The sequence below is a fragment of the Oryx dammah genome, unplaced genomic scaffold, assembly GCF_014754425.2.
Source record: "Oryx dammah isolate SB20612 unplaced genomic scaffold, SCBI_Odam_1.1 HiC_scaffold_27, whole genome shotgun sequence".
Taxonomy (NCBI): domain Eukaryota; kingdom Metazoa; phylum Chordata; class Mammalia; order Artiodactyla; family Bovidae; genus Oryx; species Oryx dammah.
Genome location: NW_024070211.1, coordinates 7,863,567 through 7,883,497, shown reverse-complemented (window position 1 = coordinate 7,883,497; position 19,931 = coordinate 7,863,567). Strand labels below are relative to the sequence as shown.

Genomic DNA, 19,931 nt, shown 5'->3' with positions numbered 1-19,931 from the left:
CAAGAGCCCTAGAACACGCTAATTGTATTTAATTTCCTTCTTATCTCACCTGGGCTTCCCTTGTGGCTCAGCTGGTAAAGAACCCACGTGCAATGCAGGATACCTGGGTTCGATCCCTAGGTTGGGAAGATCCCCTGGAGAAAGAAAAGGTTACCCACTCCAGTATTCTGGCCTGGAGAATTCTATGGACTATACAGTCCATGAGGTTGCAAAGAGTCAGACACAACTGAGTGACTTCACTTCACTCACATGCTACTATTGTTTTTTGTATTAATTTGACATATATTTTAAATCTCATAAGTTATTACTGTTCTATACAGATAGTATTCATTTATATTTTGTAATATATTTGTACTACTTTTTGGTTTCTCTTCCTTCCTACATCTCTGGGTATTCATTTGAAATCATTTTCCTTCTGCCTGAAAAAGCTACTTTTAGTAGTATTTCATTTAGTATGAGTCTGCTAACATGAATGTTTGGTTTCTGTTTATTTGAAAATGTCTATTTTGCCTTTACCATTTAAAATTCATAAATAAAAAAAATTATTACTTTCTTATTGTTCAGTTGAAAAACTTGATGAACATATGTTAAGAGAACTGATTCTCAGAGCAGCCAAAGGACATAAAGTAGATATTATCCTATCTTATAGATACTGAGATAAAGGAGAAGAGAATTTGCCCTTTCTCAACATCAAAGAAAGGAGATCTGACATCTTAGAATTTGACTTGTTACAACTCCTTGATATTATAAAGTGAACTGTAAATTTCAGAGGCTCATAGAGGAGGCAGTAAGAAAAAGCTGACTGGTTAGCAAGTATATGGATCCAGCAGATCTTCCTGATCCAGGAATCGAACCAGGATCTCCTGCATAGCAAGTGGATTCTTTATCAACTGAGTTATCAGGGAAGCCCTGATATGGATCCAGGGCTGTAAATATAAGTGTCAAATCTTGAGGCAAAAATAAAATACTTGGAAGTGCTTGCTTTCACTTTTGAAGATTCAATATGCTTCTGTCAAAAGCAGTGAATACAGAATAAATACACATTAGATACAAGGACTTGTTCTTTGATCAGATTACAATGAACAGGATTGTGGCCTACAAGGAAGATAATACTGAATTCAAACACTGAAATAATGTCTTAAAGAGCACTTGAGTGGCGTGACCAGTCTGAGAAACTTTATGATCTCTGATCTGCTCTAAATAAATCCTTTTCCTGAATTAATTCTCAAAAGTATCCAAAATAAAAATAAAATATCCTAAATTTACAAGGTTTATAACGTACAACGTTTACATTTGTAGCTGTAAGGCACTAAAATTCAGAGGCTAACAGAACATTACAATTGCTGCCCTGTTATTTTGGACTTAGCAAAATACCTGCAATGAAGTCAACTTGCTGTACTCGGCCAGTGTTAGTGATTTTTCATAGTTAAGAATGCCGGAATAAAGGGTGTATTAATGAAAACAAAGAAGGATGAATTAGTTTGATACAATTTTTATGTAAGAATATAAGGAATCGATAACAATGAAAAATGAGGTAACAAGAACTACAAAATGAGGTAACGAGAGCTAAAGAACATCATTTAATAAACATAATAAAGTTTTGAAGACAAACCATCACAAAGGAATTTGAAATTGGTTAAGATGAAAATCTCAAGATTAACCACTAGAAGGCAGTAGCAGGCCGTCAGAAAGTAACTCCTTTCAAGTTGATGTATGGCAAAACCAATACAATATTGTAAAGTAATTAGCCTCCAATTAAAATAAATTTATATTTAAAAAAAGAACGTAACTCCTTTTTTAAGCTCCTTGTCTTCTGTAACTAATAACAAGCACTATTATTCTCTAATACCTCTACTGTACTAATGCTGTATCTCTAACAAGGTATTTCAAAAGTTCTCAAAAAAAAAAAATTACTAGGTACAACAGAGGCTATACAAATCATTTTTAAATTTAATTGTGAAAAATCAAAATGTTAACAAACACTCTCACAAACACACAAACACACCAGGATCAGAAGTGTGGGGAAATGAATACCTTCACGGTGGGATGATAAACTGGTATAGTCTTTGGAGAACAAAATCTTTGACCTATTTGAAATCTAGCACAAGGACATCAGTGGCAGCATAGTTTGTCATAATGAAAAACTTGAGGCAATCTAAATGTCAGTAGTGAAACAGTTAACTAAAAAATCCATATTATGGAATATTAAGCAGCATTTCTTAAAGTGAGGTAGAGCTACACTTTGAAATGGAAGTATTTCTACCATGTAATACATGATAAAGACAACTGCTGTATGTATATACACACACACACATACACACACATACATACACACACATATACATATACACACACATATACATATACACACACACATATATACACACACACATATACACACACACATACACACACACACACATTTAAGTACAATGTGTGTGCACAGAAAAAAGAAGGAGACATCCTAACTGTTGGGGAACAGGTTATATGATACGACTCAAAAAGGACACTGAAGTTTTATTAATTTCTGTACTATTTTAACTTCTTCAATAAGCATGCATTACTCTATGAATTGTGTAATTTGAATGAGTAAGAACAAGGCAGAATTCATTAACTATAACAAGACAATTTCTGTTACAGAAAAAGAATATAATTTTCAGTGAAGAAAAAAATTATGTGCATTTACATCAATAAAACTATTTTAAAGCTACTGCTAGTTTTAATAAAGAGGTAATCTTACACAAGCAATTTTTAAAGGTCTGGTAACATGTTGGCAGAAAACAGAGGTATTAAGTACTTCAGTTCAGTTCAGTTTGGTCGCTCAGTTGTGTCTGACTCTTTGCAACCCCATGAATCGCAGCACGCCAGGCCTCCCTGTCCATCACCAACTCCCGGAGTTCACTTAATCACAATTAAATACCCAATACAACTTCACTACTACAATGATGGACAATCATCCTCTGATTTCACACACTTTTTTGCAGAGGGCAGGCAGCGCAAGAGGAGGTAAATAGAGAGGGATAATAAACCTCGAATAAAAAGAAACTAATCAGAACCTAAAGATTCCTTGCCTCCATTTAAAAATGGAAATTGAGACATTATGGAGTATGCCTCTGAGGATATAATGGCAGATTTCATCACTGCTAAATTCACTGACCTCTTAAGAATATTATAAACATCAACAAACTAACAAATTATCTATGAGTTACTTAATAAAGTATATAAATTAATGAAATCATATAATTGAAAAAAAAGTGTGAGATCTGGGACAGGTCATATGTAATCCATCCCATAAAAGTAATTACCCATTAATTTCTCCTTTAATGTTTCAAAAGGAAACACAGTTACTCTCAGTCACCTTAGACATGTCACTAAAGGTTTATGTATAATCTGTTTCCTTTTATTTTATTCTCTAAATCTTTTTTGTTTACTCTGTACCCTGATATAAGCATTGGCCCTTCTGTTTCACTAGCCCAACTGCTAATGCATCCAAACATCTAATCCCTTACACAGATAGGAGGAGGTCTTAAAAGGCCTTAAAATTGTCCAAACACACTGGATTTTTTGAAATATTTAATACGTTTTTAAAACCAATCAAAGACTTGCCTACTCTAATTTACCATGTAAAATGAAAAATCTATCAATGTGTATGTAGGCTGTTTATTTTGGGGAGAATAAGGAGGTAGATCATTAAGGCTTATTTAAGGTATTTAATTGTACTAAACAGACAGATAAAAGACTTGCAACAAATATACACAAGGGAGACCCATTAAGCTCCAAAGTGATTTGGAATACTGTTTTCTAAAGTCTCATGGCAGTGTGGGGGGAAGTTGCTTGGCAACTGGAATTCTTATTTACCAATAGGTAATTTAATATAAAAAGGCTTCTAAGTTATGCGTGCTTTAATCCATTATGTTGTTCTTACTGGTTACAGCATTCGAAGGACAGTAAATGTAGGTGGCTACTTAAGACAGGAACAAACTGATAGGAAAAAATAGAATACAAAGTTATACTTAAGTGAGTCACTTTCTCCCCTAGTCTCCTCCCCCATTCCCATCCCTCAAAGCAATTTTGTTTAAAGCAGACACATTTTATTTCCCTCTCCTCTTTACCAAGCATCAATAGAAATTTCAACTGCCCTCTAGTTTCCAAGAGCTACACTGAGAAATAAAAACATATGACTTTAACTAAGATAGTTCATAGAAGATGTTCAGCAAGAACATCTGGGTGTACAGAGAACAGTCCCCTGCAGGAAGGAAGGTATAACAGAGAAGAGGTACTCTCTATGGATGGGAGGGGCCCCAATGCACTGTTTACTGAGTGTATAAGACTCATGCAGAACCATTAGTTGGAAAAAAAAAAAAAAGACAATTACTGAGGGAAATTGCTCCCTAGCTATGGCAGCTACTGAAACACATTTAATAGATGTAAGACAGGCCTAAGCACTAAAGTTTTCCCCTTCCCTACAGAAACACGATTTCATGCAGTGAATATCATTCCAGAAACCACTGAAATTCCACACTAAATTGTAAAATGCTGCAATTTAAAAATTTAATAGTAATTTTTAAAAGCCTGAATAGCTTGGAAATCTACCCACTGAAATAACAGAAGGAAATCTGCAAATGTGTCAACTTTTTAAAAGATGTTTATTCTTGCTCAACTGGCACTGAGATATTTTTTCCCTTTGGTATTCTTGCTCATTTTCAGCCATAAACTCCACCCAAAGAACCCCACCCAAGCTACCGAACAGTCTAAAATTATGACGGGTTATAGTCTTTAGGAACTGGCTCTTTGGTAATTACTGTTACTTTTAATTAAACACTAATGGAACTAAAAAGCCTCTTGATGAAAGTGAAAGAGGAGAGTGAAAAAGTTGGCTTAAAGCTCAACATTCAGAAAACGAAGATCATGGCATCTGGTTCCATCACTTCATGGCAAATGGATGGGGAAACAATGGAAACACTGACAGACTATTTTTCAGGGCTCCAAAATCACTACAGATGGTGACTGCAGCCAAGAAATTAAAAGACGCTTACTTCTTGGAAGAAAAGTTATGACCAACCTAGACAGCATATTCAAAAGCAGAGACATTACTTTGCCGACAAAGGTCCGTCTAGTCAAGGCTATGGTTTTCCTGGATGCGAGAGTTGGACTGTGAACTAAGCTGAGCGCCAAAGAATTGATGCTTTTGAACTGTGGTGTTGGAGAAGACTCTTGAGAGTCCCTTGGACTGCAAGGAGATCCAACCAGTTCATTCTGAAGGAGATCAGCCCTGGGATTTCTTTGGAAGGAATGATGCTAAAGCTGAAACTCCAGTACTTTGGCCACCTCATGCGAAGAGTTGACTCACTGGCAAAGACTCTGATGCTGGGAGGGATTGGGGGCAGGAAGAGAAGGGGATGACAGAGGATGAGATGGCTGGGTGGCATTACTGACTCGATGGACGTGAGTTTGAGTGAACTCCGGGAGTTGGTGATGGACAGGGAGGCCTGGTGTGCTGTGATTCATGGGGTTGCAAAGAGTCGGACATGACTAAGAGACTGAACTGAACTGAACTAAATGCTCTCTATATATAGTTTTTGGCAAAAAGAACAATGTTTAACATCCCAAAGAGAAGAAAAGGGGAAGAAACTGAACGGTGTAGTTAGGACAAGGTTCATTCAATGGGACCTCTTCTAAAGAGACTTCCCTTTTACTATATGTAAGTTTGCTAAATGAAATGATAAGACAGTGTCCTTTAATAAATAAAAGAAGGAGGTAGCATCTGTACTACACAAACCACTCTCACCAGGAAAATAGGACTTGAAGAGAAAACCTTAGTTTTAGGATACAGAGATCTTTGCAAGGCTGGTGTGTCCAAATGCTCTCTTAGAGCAAGTTCAAAAACTGCTCATAAGGGTAATTAGCACAAAAATCCACCCAGGCTGACTTTAGGTTCCTGGCACCCAACAATAAACAAAAGCTTCAGTAACAGTTTAAATTAAGCTTTATCAATCTATTCTAACCACTACAACCACCCAATCCATTGTTTCTGAGACACTGTAATTTTCTGTATAGCTCCCTTCATGGTAACTTCTCAGAAGAATATAAGAACAAATTCATTCAATAAACATTTAATCACACACCCACTTTATGCTAGGCACAGTTAATCAACAAGAAACAGAGAAAAAGAACAATTTAAGGACTTACTCTGGTTTATTATCAAATCTCTGATCAACTCTGAAAGCTAATTTTTAATACTTTAAGGAATGGCCTCCAAAGTAATCATTTATAATCATTGTCATAATAGGGTATTCTGATCTTTGTTCCTGTTTTTGTTTAGTTTTGGAAGTTTTTTGGGGGGTAGGTGGGAGGAACTGGTTCTACACTGCTAATTCAATCACTTGTTGTTGTTTTTTTTTTTTTTTACCTTCATTAGCCTCTGGCCTTGAGTTCTTGATATATGCAGAGAATTTGGCAAAGATGTCCATTCCAGCAGTATTTGATTCTGGGTGTTTTGGTGAAAGCTTTAAGTACCTAAATGAAAAATGTAATAATGGATTATAGAGCCTCCAAAGATACATTAGCATAAATCCTCTCAATCAAACCATTGTGCTAGCAGTTACTAGACGTCTTTTAACAGTTATCACTCTAAGAAATGCCATCATCAGCTTTCCACAGTATTTTTAAGATGTGCTTTTTCCTTAGGAAACAAAGTCCTGCACAGTGCTTTTGTTCGCATATTAGTATTCTTGGCATCCAAAGGGCATCCGCACCCCATCTCCATTTTATAAATTAAAATTCTGGGAAAACATTCTACTTGTTCAGAGAGTGGTGCCAAGCCAATGGGCGTCTTAGTAGGAGAACTCTATAGCAGAACTGTCCAAGAGAACTTTCTGTGCTGACGGAGATATTATATATCTGAACTGTCCAATATGGTAGCCGTTAGCGACTTGAGGCTATCCAAATAAGAATCTAAATTAATCATAATAAAGTTAAAACTCATTTCCTCAGTTGCACTAGCCACATTTCAACTGCAGAGCTTTCTCAGATAGGAATGCCAAACAGACATCTTTGGTATGCCATGCACTGAGCCAGCCGTGTACAACAGTGCCACAGAACCCTGGCAGTACGAAAAGAATCTGGACTGGCCAAATTTAGGTCAAGGACAAGAACAGCAGGAGGCCAATCATTCACTTTAGCCCTACATTCAGGATTTTCCGAAACTTCCCATATACGAAATGCTGTAAGGGTGACACTGAGCAACAGAAAAATAAGACATCAGAATTTTGCTAACAAGTGCTCTGTTGTGTTATTACAAAGTCTTTCTACTTTGAGAAGAGACATTTCATGACACAACAGCTTTTTTAAAAAGACACACACACATGTATTTTATACACTTGAATTTCAAATACACATACTTAATTTTTATTTCTTCCTTAAATTGGAAAATACACATGAAAAAGCCCAATTCTTTACTTCTCCCTTCAGGAGAGTTTGCAGCAACTCGTCAGAACTAGAGAAATTCAGACTCTTAGCACCACCTTAGGAAAGATTGTTCTTTTCCTAAAAGCCCTGCAAAACTTCCCTGGAAAATGGACTGGGGCAGTAAAACTACAGAAAAAAAAATCTTACATTGAACTAGCTATTCAGATTTATTCATACATTTTAAGATGCTTTCTTACCACTTTTCTTTAAATTGAAAACAAAAATTTTTTAGGAAAAAAATTTAGTCCAGTTGAAAGTTGTAGTTTCAGGCTAGTTTTTATATTCATATTTTTCATGTTTACCATTTTAAATTCAAGAAAAGATATCTTCTAAATTAGACATAGTACTATACTGGGAAGGAGAATATAAAATATCTATTGAATACCTATATGCTCAAGTTATTTCCTTTTTAATATCTATTTTTAAGCTTGAAAGGTTCTTTATAATTAGAAGTTAAATTAACTACATAATGAGCTTTTCAGTGAATGATTACAGTAAATAAATTTCACCTGAGTGTATGTATATGTATATTATATATGTGTGTGATGTGTGTGTTTATATATATACATATATAACATGGTTTTTTTCCTGTTAACTACAGAAAACTTTATCAATCTCTCTCCTTTTTTTCCCCCCTGCCTGAGCTGAAACAGTTAATTCCAGCTTCAACATCCCTGGATTTCCCTTGACTATGAAAAATAACCAGCCTGTAGTTTAAATATTTCCACCACTTATAATACAGTACCTTCATTGACTCATTCCAAAGAAAATATAGTGCAAGAAACAAAAGCGCCTCTTCAGTACACCTACGTCTTCCTCTAGCCAAGTTTCCAAATTTACTCTTCTTTTCCCCAACCAATATTTAAGAGTACCTACTTTTTCTAATGAAGTAAACTTCATAATTCTCAAAGTACCTTACAGGGAAATAGATTTGAATTATAGATTATTTATATATTCATTTTATGCATATATTTACTTATTCTAATAATTAGGTATGTATCAGAAGTTGTACTAAGTACTGGGGTTATAAAGACAAACACACAGAATCATACTTACCAGAGACCTATTTTAATGAGTAGATAAAAACGTAGGACTTGCAATCAGCATATCCTTTATTACATGGAAACAGATACTATATAACTCTTTTAAAAAAACAAAAAACTACTGTTCTCTAAAACAGGTTAAACATGCCCTATTCTTCTCCAAGACAAACAATTAAACTTGTATTATTAATTTAATGCATACAATACTATAGGTACAAGAGACCACTCAACCTCAATCTCTCATTTTGCTAAAAGGAAATTATATTTCAGAAAACTTACACAGTTACCCTCAAATCATTGGACTAAATAAAAGTATCATCAAACTCACATCTCCTGTTCCCAAGTCCAGTGCTGTTGTTTTTGTTTTATTACAGATCAAGTTCAAAAAGATAAATCAAATACTAAACCATTAGGTCCAAAATCAGTTGTCAACTATTTTGCATTTCCCCCAAACACTGGATTTTAATAATTCATTAGTAGAAGTATTGGCAAACTGCTTGACTAAGCAATACCTTTCAACTATTATGAACATTTACTTTAACATTTAACAAAAGTAAATGATTAATAAAAGGCTATGTGTCAACCACAGAACAGACATGCACATCCAGGGCATTGAAACTTTAAGATCAGTCCTTTTTTACATCCTGTATCACATCCTGACTAGTATTTATGGTAGACTAGCTAAGAATATTTCCATCCTTTAAGAAAAATCTCAGACATTTTCTCCTTTCTTGTGTTAACATGAGAATAAAGGGTGGTTATACAAGTCTATTAAATTACTCCTGTAAATTCAAGTTTCACTGTTATTTCTCTTTAAAAAGAAGGAAAGAAAGAAAAAAGGCTTAACAACAGTTTATAGAACTTTTCTCCAAAATCACCTAGCTTCCTCTAGCCTTCTCTTCTTTTATCAGTAAGTGGGCCAAGTATACAAGCCTGCTGCAGTTAAAAACCCAAATTTCAAAGTTTTTAAAAAGCTTTTGGTGGGGGTCGGGGTGGAGGGTGGCAAAGTAGTTCCTTCTTTCAAGCAAGAGGGAAACTGAAAGAAATACCCAAGAAGAGAAGACAGTTTCTCCATTAAAACCTATAGCTATCTAGACTAGCAAAAACTCCTTGATTTTAGCTTTTCATTAGTCTCTAAATTCTACAACAACTCTAGAATAGCTTGTATTTGTCATGATTAAATCAGAAATGTTCACATGCAAACCCCTTTGTTCTCAGTTTCATCAAATGCCAAAAACATGTTATTAGAAATGCTGGATTCCAGTTCACCAGCTTATACAACTCTTCTGCCTTTTCTCCTCCTCCTACCTGGAAACAAGAAGGCTTACAATCAGTGTAAATAGGATCAACTAAGGACCTGAATACACAGAACAACTGTACAAAAAAGATCTTCAAGACCAAGATAATCACGATGGTATGATCACTCACCTAGAGCCAGACATCCTAGAATGTGACATCAAGTGGGCCTTAGAAAGCATCACTACGAACAAAGCTAGTGGAAGTGATGGAATTCCAGTTGAGCTATTTCAAATCCTGAAGATGATGCTGTGAAAGTGCTGCACTCAATATGCCAGCAAATTTGGAAAACTCAGCAGTGGCCACAGGACTGGAAAAGGTCAGTTTTCATTCCAATACCAAAGAAAGGTAATGCCAAAGAATGGTCAAACTACCACACAATTGCACTCATCTCACATGCTAGTAAAGTAATTCTCAAAATTCTCCAAGCCAGGCTTCAGCAGTACGTGAACCGTGAACTTCCTGATGTTCAAGCTAGTTTTAGAAAAGGCAGAGGAACCAGAGATCAAATTGCCAACATCTGCTGGATCATGGAAAAAGCAAGAGAGTTCCAGAAAAACATCTATTTCTGCTTTATTGACTATGCCAAAGCCTCTGACTGTGTGGATCACAATAAACTGTGGAAAGTTCTGAAAGAGATGGGAATACCAGATCACCTGACCTGCCTCTTGAGAAACCTATATGCAGGTCAGGAAGCAACAGTTAGAACTGGACATGGAACAACAGACTGGTTCCAAATAGGAAAAGGAGTACGTCAAGGCTGTATATTGTCACCCTGCTTATTTAACTTATATGCACAGCACATCATGAGAAACAGTGGGCTGGAAGAAGCACAAGCTGGAATCAAGACTGCCGGGAGAAATATCAATAACCTCAGATATGCAGATGGCACCACCCTTACGGCAGAAAATGAAGAGGAACTAAAAAGTGATGAAAGTGAAAGTGGAGAGTAAAAAAGTTGGCTTAAAGCTCAACATTCAGAAAACGAAGATCATGGCATCTGGTCCCATCACTTCATGGCAAATGGGTGGGCAAACAATGGAAACACTGACAAACTATTTTTCAGGGCTCCAGAATCACTGCAGATGGTGACTGCAGCCAAGAAATTAAAAGACACTTACTCCTTGGAAGAAAAGTTATGACCAACCTAGATAGCATATTGAAAAGCAGAGACATTACTTTGCCAACAAAGGTCCATCTAGTCAAGGCTATGGTTTTCCTGTGGTCATGTATGGATGCGAGAGTTGGACTGTGAACTAAGCTGAGCGCCGAAGAATTGATGCTTTTGAACTGTGGTGTTGGAGAAGACTCTTGAGAGTCCCTTGGACTGCAAGGAGATCCAACCAGTCCATTCTGAAGGAGATCAGCCCTGGGATTTCTTTGGAAGGAATGATGCTAAAGCTGAAACTCCAGGACTTTGGCCACCTCATGCGAAGAGTTGACTCATTGGCAAAGACTCTGATGCTGGGAGGGATTGGGGGCAGGAGGACAAGGGGACGACAGAGGATGAGATGGCTGGGTGGCATTACTGACTCGATGGACATGAGTCTGAGTGAACTCCGGGAGTTGGTGATGGACAGGGAGGCCTGGTGTGCTGCAATTCATGGGGTTGCAAAGAGTTGGACACGACTGAGCGACTGAACTGAACTGAAGGACCTGAAGACCTCATCCTAGAGAAATGGCTGATCCTTGACTGCCCTAGAACAGAGGAAAGGGAAAAGAATGCATGTGATGATCCCAGAAACACTTCCTTCTCTCTCTTTCATCCTTTAGAAGCAAGTCTGCATGACAGAGAACATGCTGTTTGATCAGTATTTCACATTATGGGTTACAGAACCCACTAAGGGCAAAGTACTCTCAATGCAAACATGCTGCTGCTGCTAAGTTGCTTCAGTTGTGTCCAACTCCCCATAGACAGCAGCCCACCAGGCTCCCCCGTCCCTGGGATTCTCCAAGCAAGAATACTGGAGTGGGTTGCCATTTCCTTCTCCAATGCATGAAAGTGAAAAGTGAAAGTGAAGTCGCTCAGTCATGTCTGACTCTTAGCGACCCCATGGACTGTAGCCTACCAGGCTCCTCTGTCCATGAGATTTTCCAGGCAAGAGTACTGGAGCAGGGTGCCACTGCCTTCTCCAAAACATGCTGCTCCCATGCATATAAACAAAAACTCATCAGAAGTTAAACCTCCCCTACTTTTTGAAAAGGATTCACTAAATTAAGCTGGACAACCACTTTCAGTCCCACTTGGTAATCACAGTAAAACAAACTCCCTTTGCTTTCTATCCTACCCTTTCTCTAAACTTGAGCTAGCCTTCAATTTTGTACTCAGAAAAGCACAATTCCAATTAAAGACTCACATTTTACCTTTAACAAAAGTCAAACTCAACCAAATGAAAAACAGAAGAGGAAACAGGTTTTTGAAGGCATATAGATCTAGCTTTGAAAGGAAGTATGCCAACTCTGCTCAGGTGGCGCTGGTGGTGAAGAACCCACCTGTCAATGCAGGAGACATTAGAGAAGCAGGTTCAATCCCTGGGTCGGGAAGATCCCCTGGAGGAGGGCATGGAAACCCACTCCAGTATTCTTGCCTGAAGAATTCCCATGGACAAAGGAGACTGGCAGGCTACCGTCCATGGGGTCGCACAAAGTGGACACAGCTGAAGCAACTTAGCATGCAGCATGCATATACCAACTCTGCCACCATTAACTGTGAAACCCTGGACAAATTATTTTGATTACTCATCTTCAGTTTTTCCATAGTCTTGGAGAAGATTGAGATACTCCACAAAATACTCCACAATGCACAGTGCATGGCACATAATTAGCACTTGAATGTTAGTTAATAACAGCAGAGGCATTAGTAACATCAAAAATACTCCCTTCTATTTAAAGTAAAAATTTTAACTTTATTTAGAAATGCTCTTCAGAATATAAAGTCAAAGTTGTTAGTCAATCAGTTGTGTCCAACTCTTTGCAACCCCATGGACTGTAGCCTGCCAGTCTCCTCTGTCTATGGAATTTTCCAGTCAAGAATACTGGAGTGGGTTGCCATTCCCTGCTCCAGGGGATCTTCCCTACCCAGGGGTTGAACCCAGGTCTCCCGCATTGCAGGCAGATTCTTTAACCATCTGAGCCATCAGAAACATCAACATAAAAACAAGAAAAATTAACCACAGAGAGAATTTAGCAGATTATAAACCCTTTATAACAGAAAGATCTCCCAATTTTTTAATTAAATTATTTAAATGAAAAGATCATCTCTGGTTAGAGTATCTCTTTAAATATGCCTAAATGAAATGAAGCTAAATTTTTTATATATAAAAAACAAAGTGAAGAAATTCCCTGGTGGTCCAGTGATTTGGACCCTGCTGTCACTGCTGAGCACCCAGATTCAATCCCTGGTTGGGGAATTAAAATCCCACAAGCCATACAATGTGGCCAAAAAAAAAGTGAAAATGTTTATTTTCAAAGTCCAAATCAAATTAAAAATGCTATGATGTCTTAGAGAGTCCTAGATGCCAAAAAATTAGAATATTTTAATATTAGCTCCATTAATATTTATTATGGAGCTAACATTATAACTTCAATATTATTACTTAATATTTATTCCCTCTTAAAAAATAATAATAATGAAATTTTTTGTTTTTATTGCTGATATTGTTGAAGAAAGAGGTTAGGAGAGAATGTGTAAAAATGCCCCCATTTTACTGAAATGGTATATAATATCAGCATACTGACTTCAAATATGTAAATATCCTTGGAAGGATTTATACCATAAACATTTCAGGCTGTGATCTGAAACAACATAGTTTCCCTTCCAGAAAATGAATGTCATTCAAACTGTTTCTCTATTTATAATTTAATGTTGATACAATAATCTACAGTTATGAGAGAAAGACTACTTTCATTAGAGTCTGAGGATAAACTAGTGAATATGGACCTTTCCTCACAGCTGACAGACTTTAAAAATGATATACATACATATACACATACATACACAAAAAGAATAAAAAGAGATCTGGCAGGTTCTATGTTCTCTCAAAAGTTATTTCCACTAAGTGAATGAATGTTCATAACAGTTCATTACTGATGTATATAAAGCTTCAGTTTCCATAGATCTTAGTTTCAGTTTATCAGTATTGTAACTATATAAATGATCTGAAGGAAAAGTTAAACATAGTTTTATAGATATTTGTCTACAGAAACTTTACTAGGGATGGAAGGTAGGTTAGGACTCTTGGAAAGTAGAGATAAAAGAAGTTTGAGGTTCTCAGAAAGACAGGAAGGCAGAGGATAAATTTTAGAACACAGGATTAAGAAAATGAAATTTTAAGCTTAGTATAAGACTGCTGAATAGAGGGCAATTCTGTTCCCAACTGAAGATGAACTAGTTGCAAACAGAGTTATCATTACTCACGTACCTCCTGGCAGCCTTCCTACCATCTTCAACCTAGTCACATCCTTAGGTCCTCCAAAGAAAGTTTATTCAAAATTATTTTTCTGCTTGGAATGTTTGTCATCTTCTCATTCACCTGCTGAATGCCAATCTTTTTTTTTTTTCAATTATAGCTTAATTCAAATGTTAACTCTTTCTCTAAAGCCTTTCCTGATTCCACTCACCTTCCCATGGCACCACTATCTGTCCATATTCAACTGCACCTCTAGAGAGCAGGAACTATCTCATATTGTATCCATAGAGCTTTGTTGCCCAGTAAGTGTTTGCAGAATAAACCAATGAATGAAGGAAGGAATACTGAGTAACTATTATTTTAGAACTCTCTAACTCAATAATCCCATTCCAAGGAAATTTATCTGTATGTGTGGAGAGTAAAGACAACTAACAAGAAAAGGCTTGGGCCCCAAAAAAAGAAACCTGGTTTTCAGGATAATCAAACTGGAAAAGCCTAAAAGCAATCAATGAGGCTTTGAATCTATGCCAAGATTACAAACCTGCATAGTTGCAATTTAGTTAACTGTCATTACAGTACATTTATTTCTCAATTACATCTCACATTATAGGCAATAAGTTGAGTACTTTTCACATGGGCTAATATGCAGGACCAGGGGATCTAGAACACCTCTAAGAAATATATATATGAAAGTGGAGTCCCAGGGACACAGTCTAAAAAGTTAATGCCCCTGGGTAGTAGCTTCAGAAAATTACCTATAAAATGGCCACATAGGAAATCTCCCAGCAACCTGTACCACACTCCTGCTTAGACATTCTGGCTAGGTTCAGTGTGAGTATGTCTTTCCCCAGCTCTTCTTATCCTTAAACTTCACTCTCATTTTGGGACCTCAAACAATCAGTCTTTCTTGGCCCATCTCCCGTATCCCAGAGCTGCTTCCCCCAGGTACTCTCCAGCTGACTGCGATCCCTCCCTCTCTCAGGATGGCTTACGGGCCTAGCCAGCAGCCAATTCTGACATCTGTGTAGCCTTACAATGAATGAAGAGAAGTCCTAGTCATTTCAACTTAATTCTGGGACAATTTAACTTAAGTACAATCAAGAGAAATGTCTCTGAGGGCCAAATAAGACAAAGCTTTAAAAAATGGAAATATTTGCAGGCATATTTTCTTGGATACTCACTTGGGGGGGCATAAGACTTCTTCAAGAAATTCTTCAATCTTATTTACATCCGTTTTGACCTCATTGTTGAAAGTTATAAATGGTGGGTGGGTCCCTGGAGCCAAGTTCTGCAGGTCTGCAGGCTTCCTGTTAGGCAAAACAGTGGTCAAAATCAGGTCATTTTAAACTCTAACTAAAGAAGGCAACAATACTTTACATTCTCAGAATGATTCTAAATTTTAAAGTATATAAAAATGAATAAGAAAAAATATACTTTTTCCACTAAGTATAACAGCCAGAACAGTACTCTAGTAAGAGGCAAACCTCCACAAAGCATATAATTTATGATAAGAAATTTTTAAACCTTTGATTTTAATTACAAAGTCCTTCATTCATGTTCCAAATTTAACTGAGGTATTTATTAGAAATGGAGATAGAATGAGGGGAAGAAGACTTGGGAAAGTCAGTCTCTAGTCTAAACCCTGGCACTAACTCACTGTGTAAAGATGGACAAACTATAACTTCTCTACTTCTCTAGGCCTTTTATTTTTTAAATAAGGGAGAGGAGTAGCTGATTGCCACAGTCCTTTTCCATAACATTTCAAATTCAGGTGTTATTTCCTTTCCATTTTCCAAATCCAGACTTGATAGAAAGTCACAAGATTTGACTAGTATGAAAATACTTTAACATATAAAAGACAGCATAAACAAAGATAAAAGGCAACACAGAATGGACAAAATATGATAGTAATTAAGAAGGACTTTGTCCAAATTAAAAAATTCTAATAGGTATGGGTCAAAATAAATCGATAAGTAACAGATAAGTGAACATATGGAAAAATGTTCATAAATCCAATTATCATAGAAATTTAAAATTAAATAATGAAGACATTTTCCTCCTGTTAATTAGGAAAAACTGAAAATACACAGAACACTAATAAAAATGGTAAAACTGATATGCTGCTCTATTAAAAAGCAGAATGCGTCACCTAAGCCCAATGAATCCTAGAATCAATAACATGACCAGATATGATGTGCATCCTAATGACAAAACATGAAGCATACATCACCACCTAACCACCATTCTTGCCACATCAAGCCTCCTAGGGCAGCTGTCTCTCAATCTGTGATCTAGGGAACCAGGTAAGGTGAAGTCACTCAGTTGTGTCCAACTCTTTGCGACCCCACATACTGTAGCTTAACCAAGCTCCTCTGTCCATGGGATTTTCCAGGCAAGAGTACTGGAGTGGGTTGCCATTTCCTTCTCCAAGGGATCTTCCTTGAGACCCAGGGACTGAACCCGCAGCTCCTGCCATGTCTTCCTGCACTCCAGGTGGATTCTTTACCACTAAGCCCCTGGAAAGGTTCCCCTATCCCTACCCCCAGCCTCAGTTTCCTTAGTTGTCTCCAAAATATTTTCTCTCTCACTGGTTTGTTCAAATTAGGATTCAAACAAATTAAACTCATATTTGGTTGTTATGTGTCATAAATTTTTCTTAATCTACAACAATCCCTTCTAACTCCCACTTGTGGCTTTTTGTCCTTCTGCCATTGACTGGTGAAAATCTAGTTAGTTGAACTGTAGATTGCCCCAAATTCTAGATTTGGCTGACTGCTTCCTTTTGGTATCACTTAACTTTGTCCTATAACTCCTCATGTTTCCTATAAATAAACTTTTTGGTCCCAGGACCCCTTTATTCTTTTAAATTATTGAGGACCTCAAAGAGCTTTCAGTTAATATTGATTTTACTATATTAGAAATTATAATGAGGAATAAAATTTTTAAATTTCTATTTAAAGTTAGAAATTTAAAATAATTATTTACTAATTCATTTAAGTAGAACAATCACGAACTCATTGTCATCGCAGTTATTTTTAATTAAAAATAACTTTATTCTCCAAAACAAAATTAGTGAGAGGAGTGGCATTGTTTTATATTTTTGTACATATCTAATGGCCTCCTTAATAGAAGACAGATTCTTATATCTGCTTCTGTATTTGTTACTTTGTGATATCTCCAAGTAACCTATGGAAAATTCCACTATACAACATGAGAGTGAAAAAGGTACATGATGTCTTTGTATTATTCGAACAGAGGTGAATGGGGGCTGCAGTCCATGGCATTGCAAAAGAGTCGGACACGACTGAGTGACTAAACAACAGGGAAACTGGATTATACACTGGGAACTAGATATTATAATGGCATTGTGGTTAGGTAAGGAAATGTCATTATTGTTTGGAGATATACAGTGAAATAAGTAGAGGTGAAATGACAGTATTCCTGGGGTGCACTTTGAAATATTTCAGGAAAGAAAAACAAAACAAAACAAAAAAAGGGACAAAGCAAATGGAAGCAAAATCTTGATAACAGAACTGGAGCTATGAGGAAGTTGATTCATTTTTGTGTATGTTTGAGAACTCTCATAATTAAGAAGATGAATTTTAAAAACTTAAAAAAATAACGCATTGCTTCAAAGAACTTTTCCCCTAGTACAGACCTTCCTTCCTTCCCTCCTTACCACAAAGGCACACAATTTGAATAAAACAAAGGGTATCTTTAAGTGCATCATGAAGGTAAAATATTTTGTCATTAAAAACAATTTTTAAAATAGAGTGTACCCAAAAATCTATACTCAGTCCAGCTTATCAATTTCCCCTGGGCTTATTCACATCAATTCTCTCTCTCCCTTTCTTTCGCTCCCCTTACCACACACCCCCCATTAACTCTCTCTTAGTTTAGGTCTGGAGAGTACCTCATCTACTATTATATTTCAATCAAATATACAAGGACTCAGTGATTATCCAAATAGCTCAAATGTTCTAACTCAGGGCCTCCCTCCACTCAAGTTCTACAGCATATCTCCTTCCCAAGCCAAAGAAAAAATAAGACTATTTATCAACTTGTGCAATAACCTAAATTCCAAAAGAGAGCTTTTAAAAGTCAAAATCTGATCTGATTTTCAACTCTTACTCTTTTACTGAGCATTCTTTGGTTGGACAAGGTAAAGTTGAACACAAAATAATCGGAGTACATGGAACGTGAGCAAGTCTTCCAGATACATATTCAGTTAAATAGTGAGGTATGACTAGAGGGTTCCAGTAAACTTTTATATAAATACTCAACTCCAAATCAGAATTGTTCTGTTTTTCATTTCACTGGTTTCTTTTTTTATGTTTGGCTCTACTGCATGGTTTGCAGAATATTAGTTCCTCTGACCAGGGACTGAACCTGGGCATGGGCACACGGCAGCCCTAACCACTGGACCACCAGGGAATTCCCCCTGGTTTCTTTTTGTTATTCCTTCTTACTCACCATCTTAATCACCTGTTCTTTGATCACTAAAGGGTCCAGCATGTCCAAGATGGTAGTCACCTTCCATTTTCAAGTCACCCACTCATATTCTCACTCAGAATCACATTTGTTCCCACTTATAATTTATTTCCTCAACTCAGAAAGACCATACACAAAGTCAAGAGTCTGGAAACCCTAACAATTTAGGGTTTACATATTTATTTCCAACTCCTAACACTTAAAAAAGTTAAGAAAGTAGCACAAAGGTAAGAAAGAACAACAGTATCTCATCACTGCAAGGAGGGCTAATAAAACTGTATAAAATACACAAGAGAAAGAAAATATACATCTCTTCCATCAATGCCAGTAATGAATAAGAACATCCTTTAGTCTGTCACACACAAATTGTGGGCACCTGGAAGACACCTTTTTCACTTCAAAGTTATAAAACATATCCACTAACATTCTTATGATTAACAAAGCGTCCATTAATGCTTAAGCATAAGGGAATCATTTTTTCATGAACAGGGCAGAGTTAGGTAAAAGAGAAGAAAGAAATCAATGCTGTAAAATAATCCGTAAGGGAGGGTGGCAAAATAAATCACAGTTATCACTCCTACAATAAATTATGACAATTTTCAAGGTTTCCAAACAAAAATATTTGTTAGAGGAGGGATAAAGTTAGCATGGTGGAGAAGAAAGAACCAAAAAACCAAATAAAAAGAACCTGGTTAAAGTCCCAAATTGAACAGTTCTGCTATTCATCAGCTATGTGATTAAATAAATCACAACCTCTCTGGGTCCAGATTTCCTCATTTGTATTATGGATATAAGACTTGGTTTATCTGTAAAGATCAAATCAAACAAAGGGTATGAAAGTGAACTAAACTTTATACAAGTGTTCACGGAAGTGATAATTTTAAACTCTATTTGAGTCTGATGGTTCAAAATTCTATTTGATTCTGATGGTTACTTAGCATTAGCTGGTACTAAGAATTTGATTAACATAGAAGTGTGTAAGTAAAGTGAAACCATGCACGACTAGTGAATAGTCCCTCTTTTTTCTGCTGAAAGGCTATATAGATTTTTTTTTAAGGGTGATGATACTATTTTCCAGGATTAACTGTTGAGATGTAGGACAATCATGTTAGGTCCTTGCTCCAAGTGAAAGTAGATTTGAGAAGAAACTTTAATGCCTCTAAACAGATCAGCAGATTTCAAACAGACAAGCTGTAAGCACCGAAGTGACTCATTTAGAAGCTAT

General features: G+C 36.6%; 1 protein-coding gene across 1 annotated transcript in view; it reads right to left on the bottom strand.

The window, feature by feature from the left end:
• The window catches only part of CLIC4 (chloride intracellular channel 4), a 78,514-nt gene that overhangs the window by 12,781 nt on the left and 45,802 nt on the right, over nucleotides 1-19,931 (bottom strand). The window contains exons 3-4 of the mRNA XM_040229677.1: nucleotides 15,397-15,522; nucleotides 6,410-6,516 (exon numbers count right to left, since the gene is read on the bottom strand). Coding sequence (XP_040085611.1) covers nucleotides 6,410-6,516; nucleotides 15,397-15,522 — 233 coding nt within the window. The remainder of the gene's footprint in view (nucleotides 1-6,409; nucleotides 6,517-15,396; nucleotides 15,523-19,931) is intronic.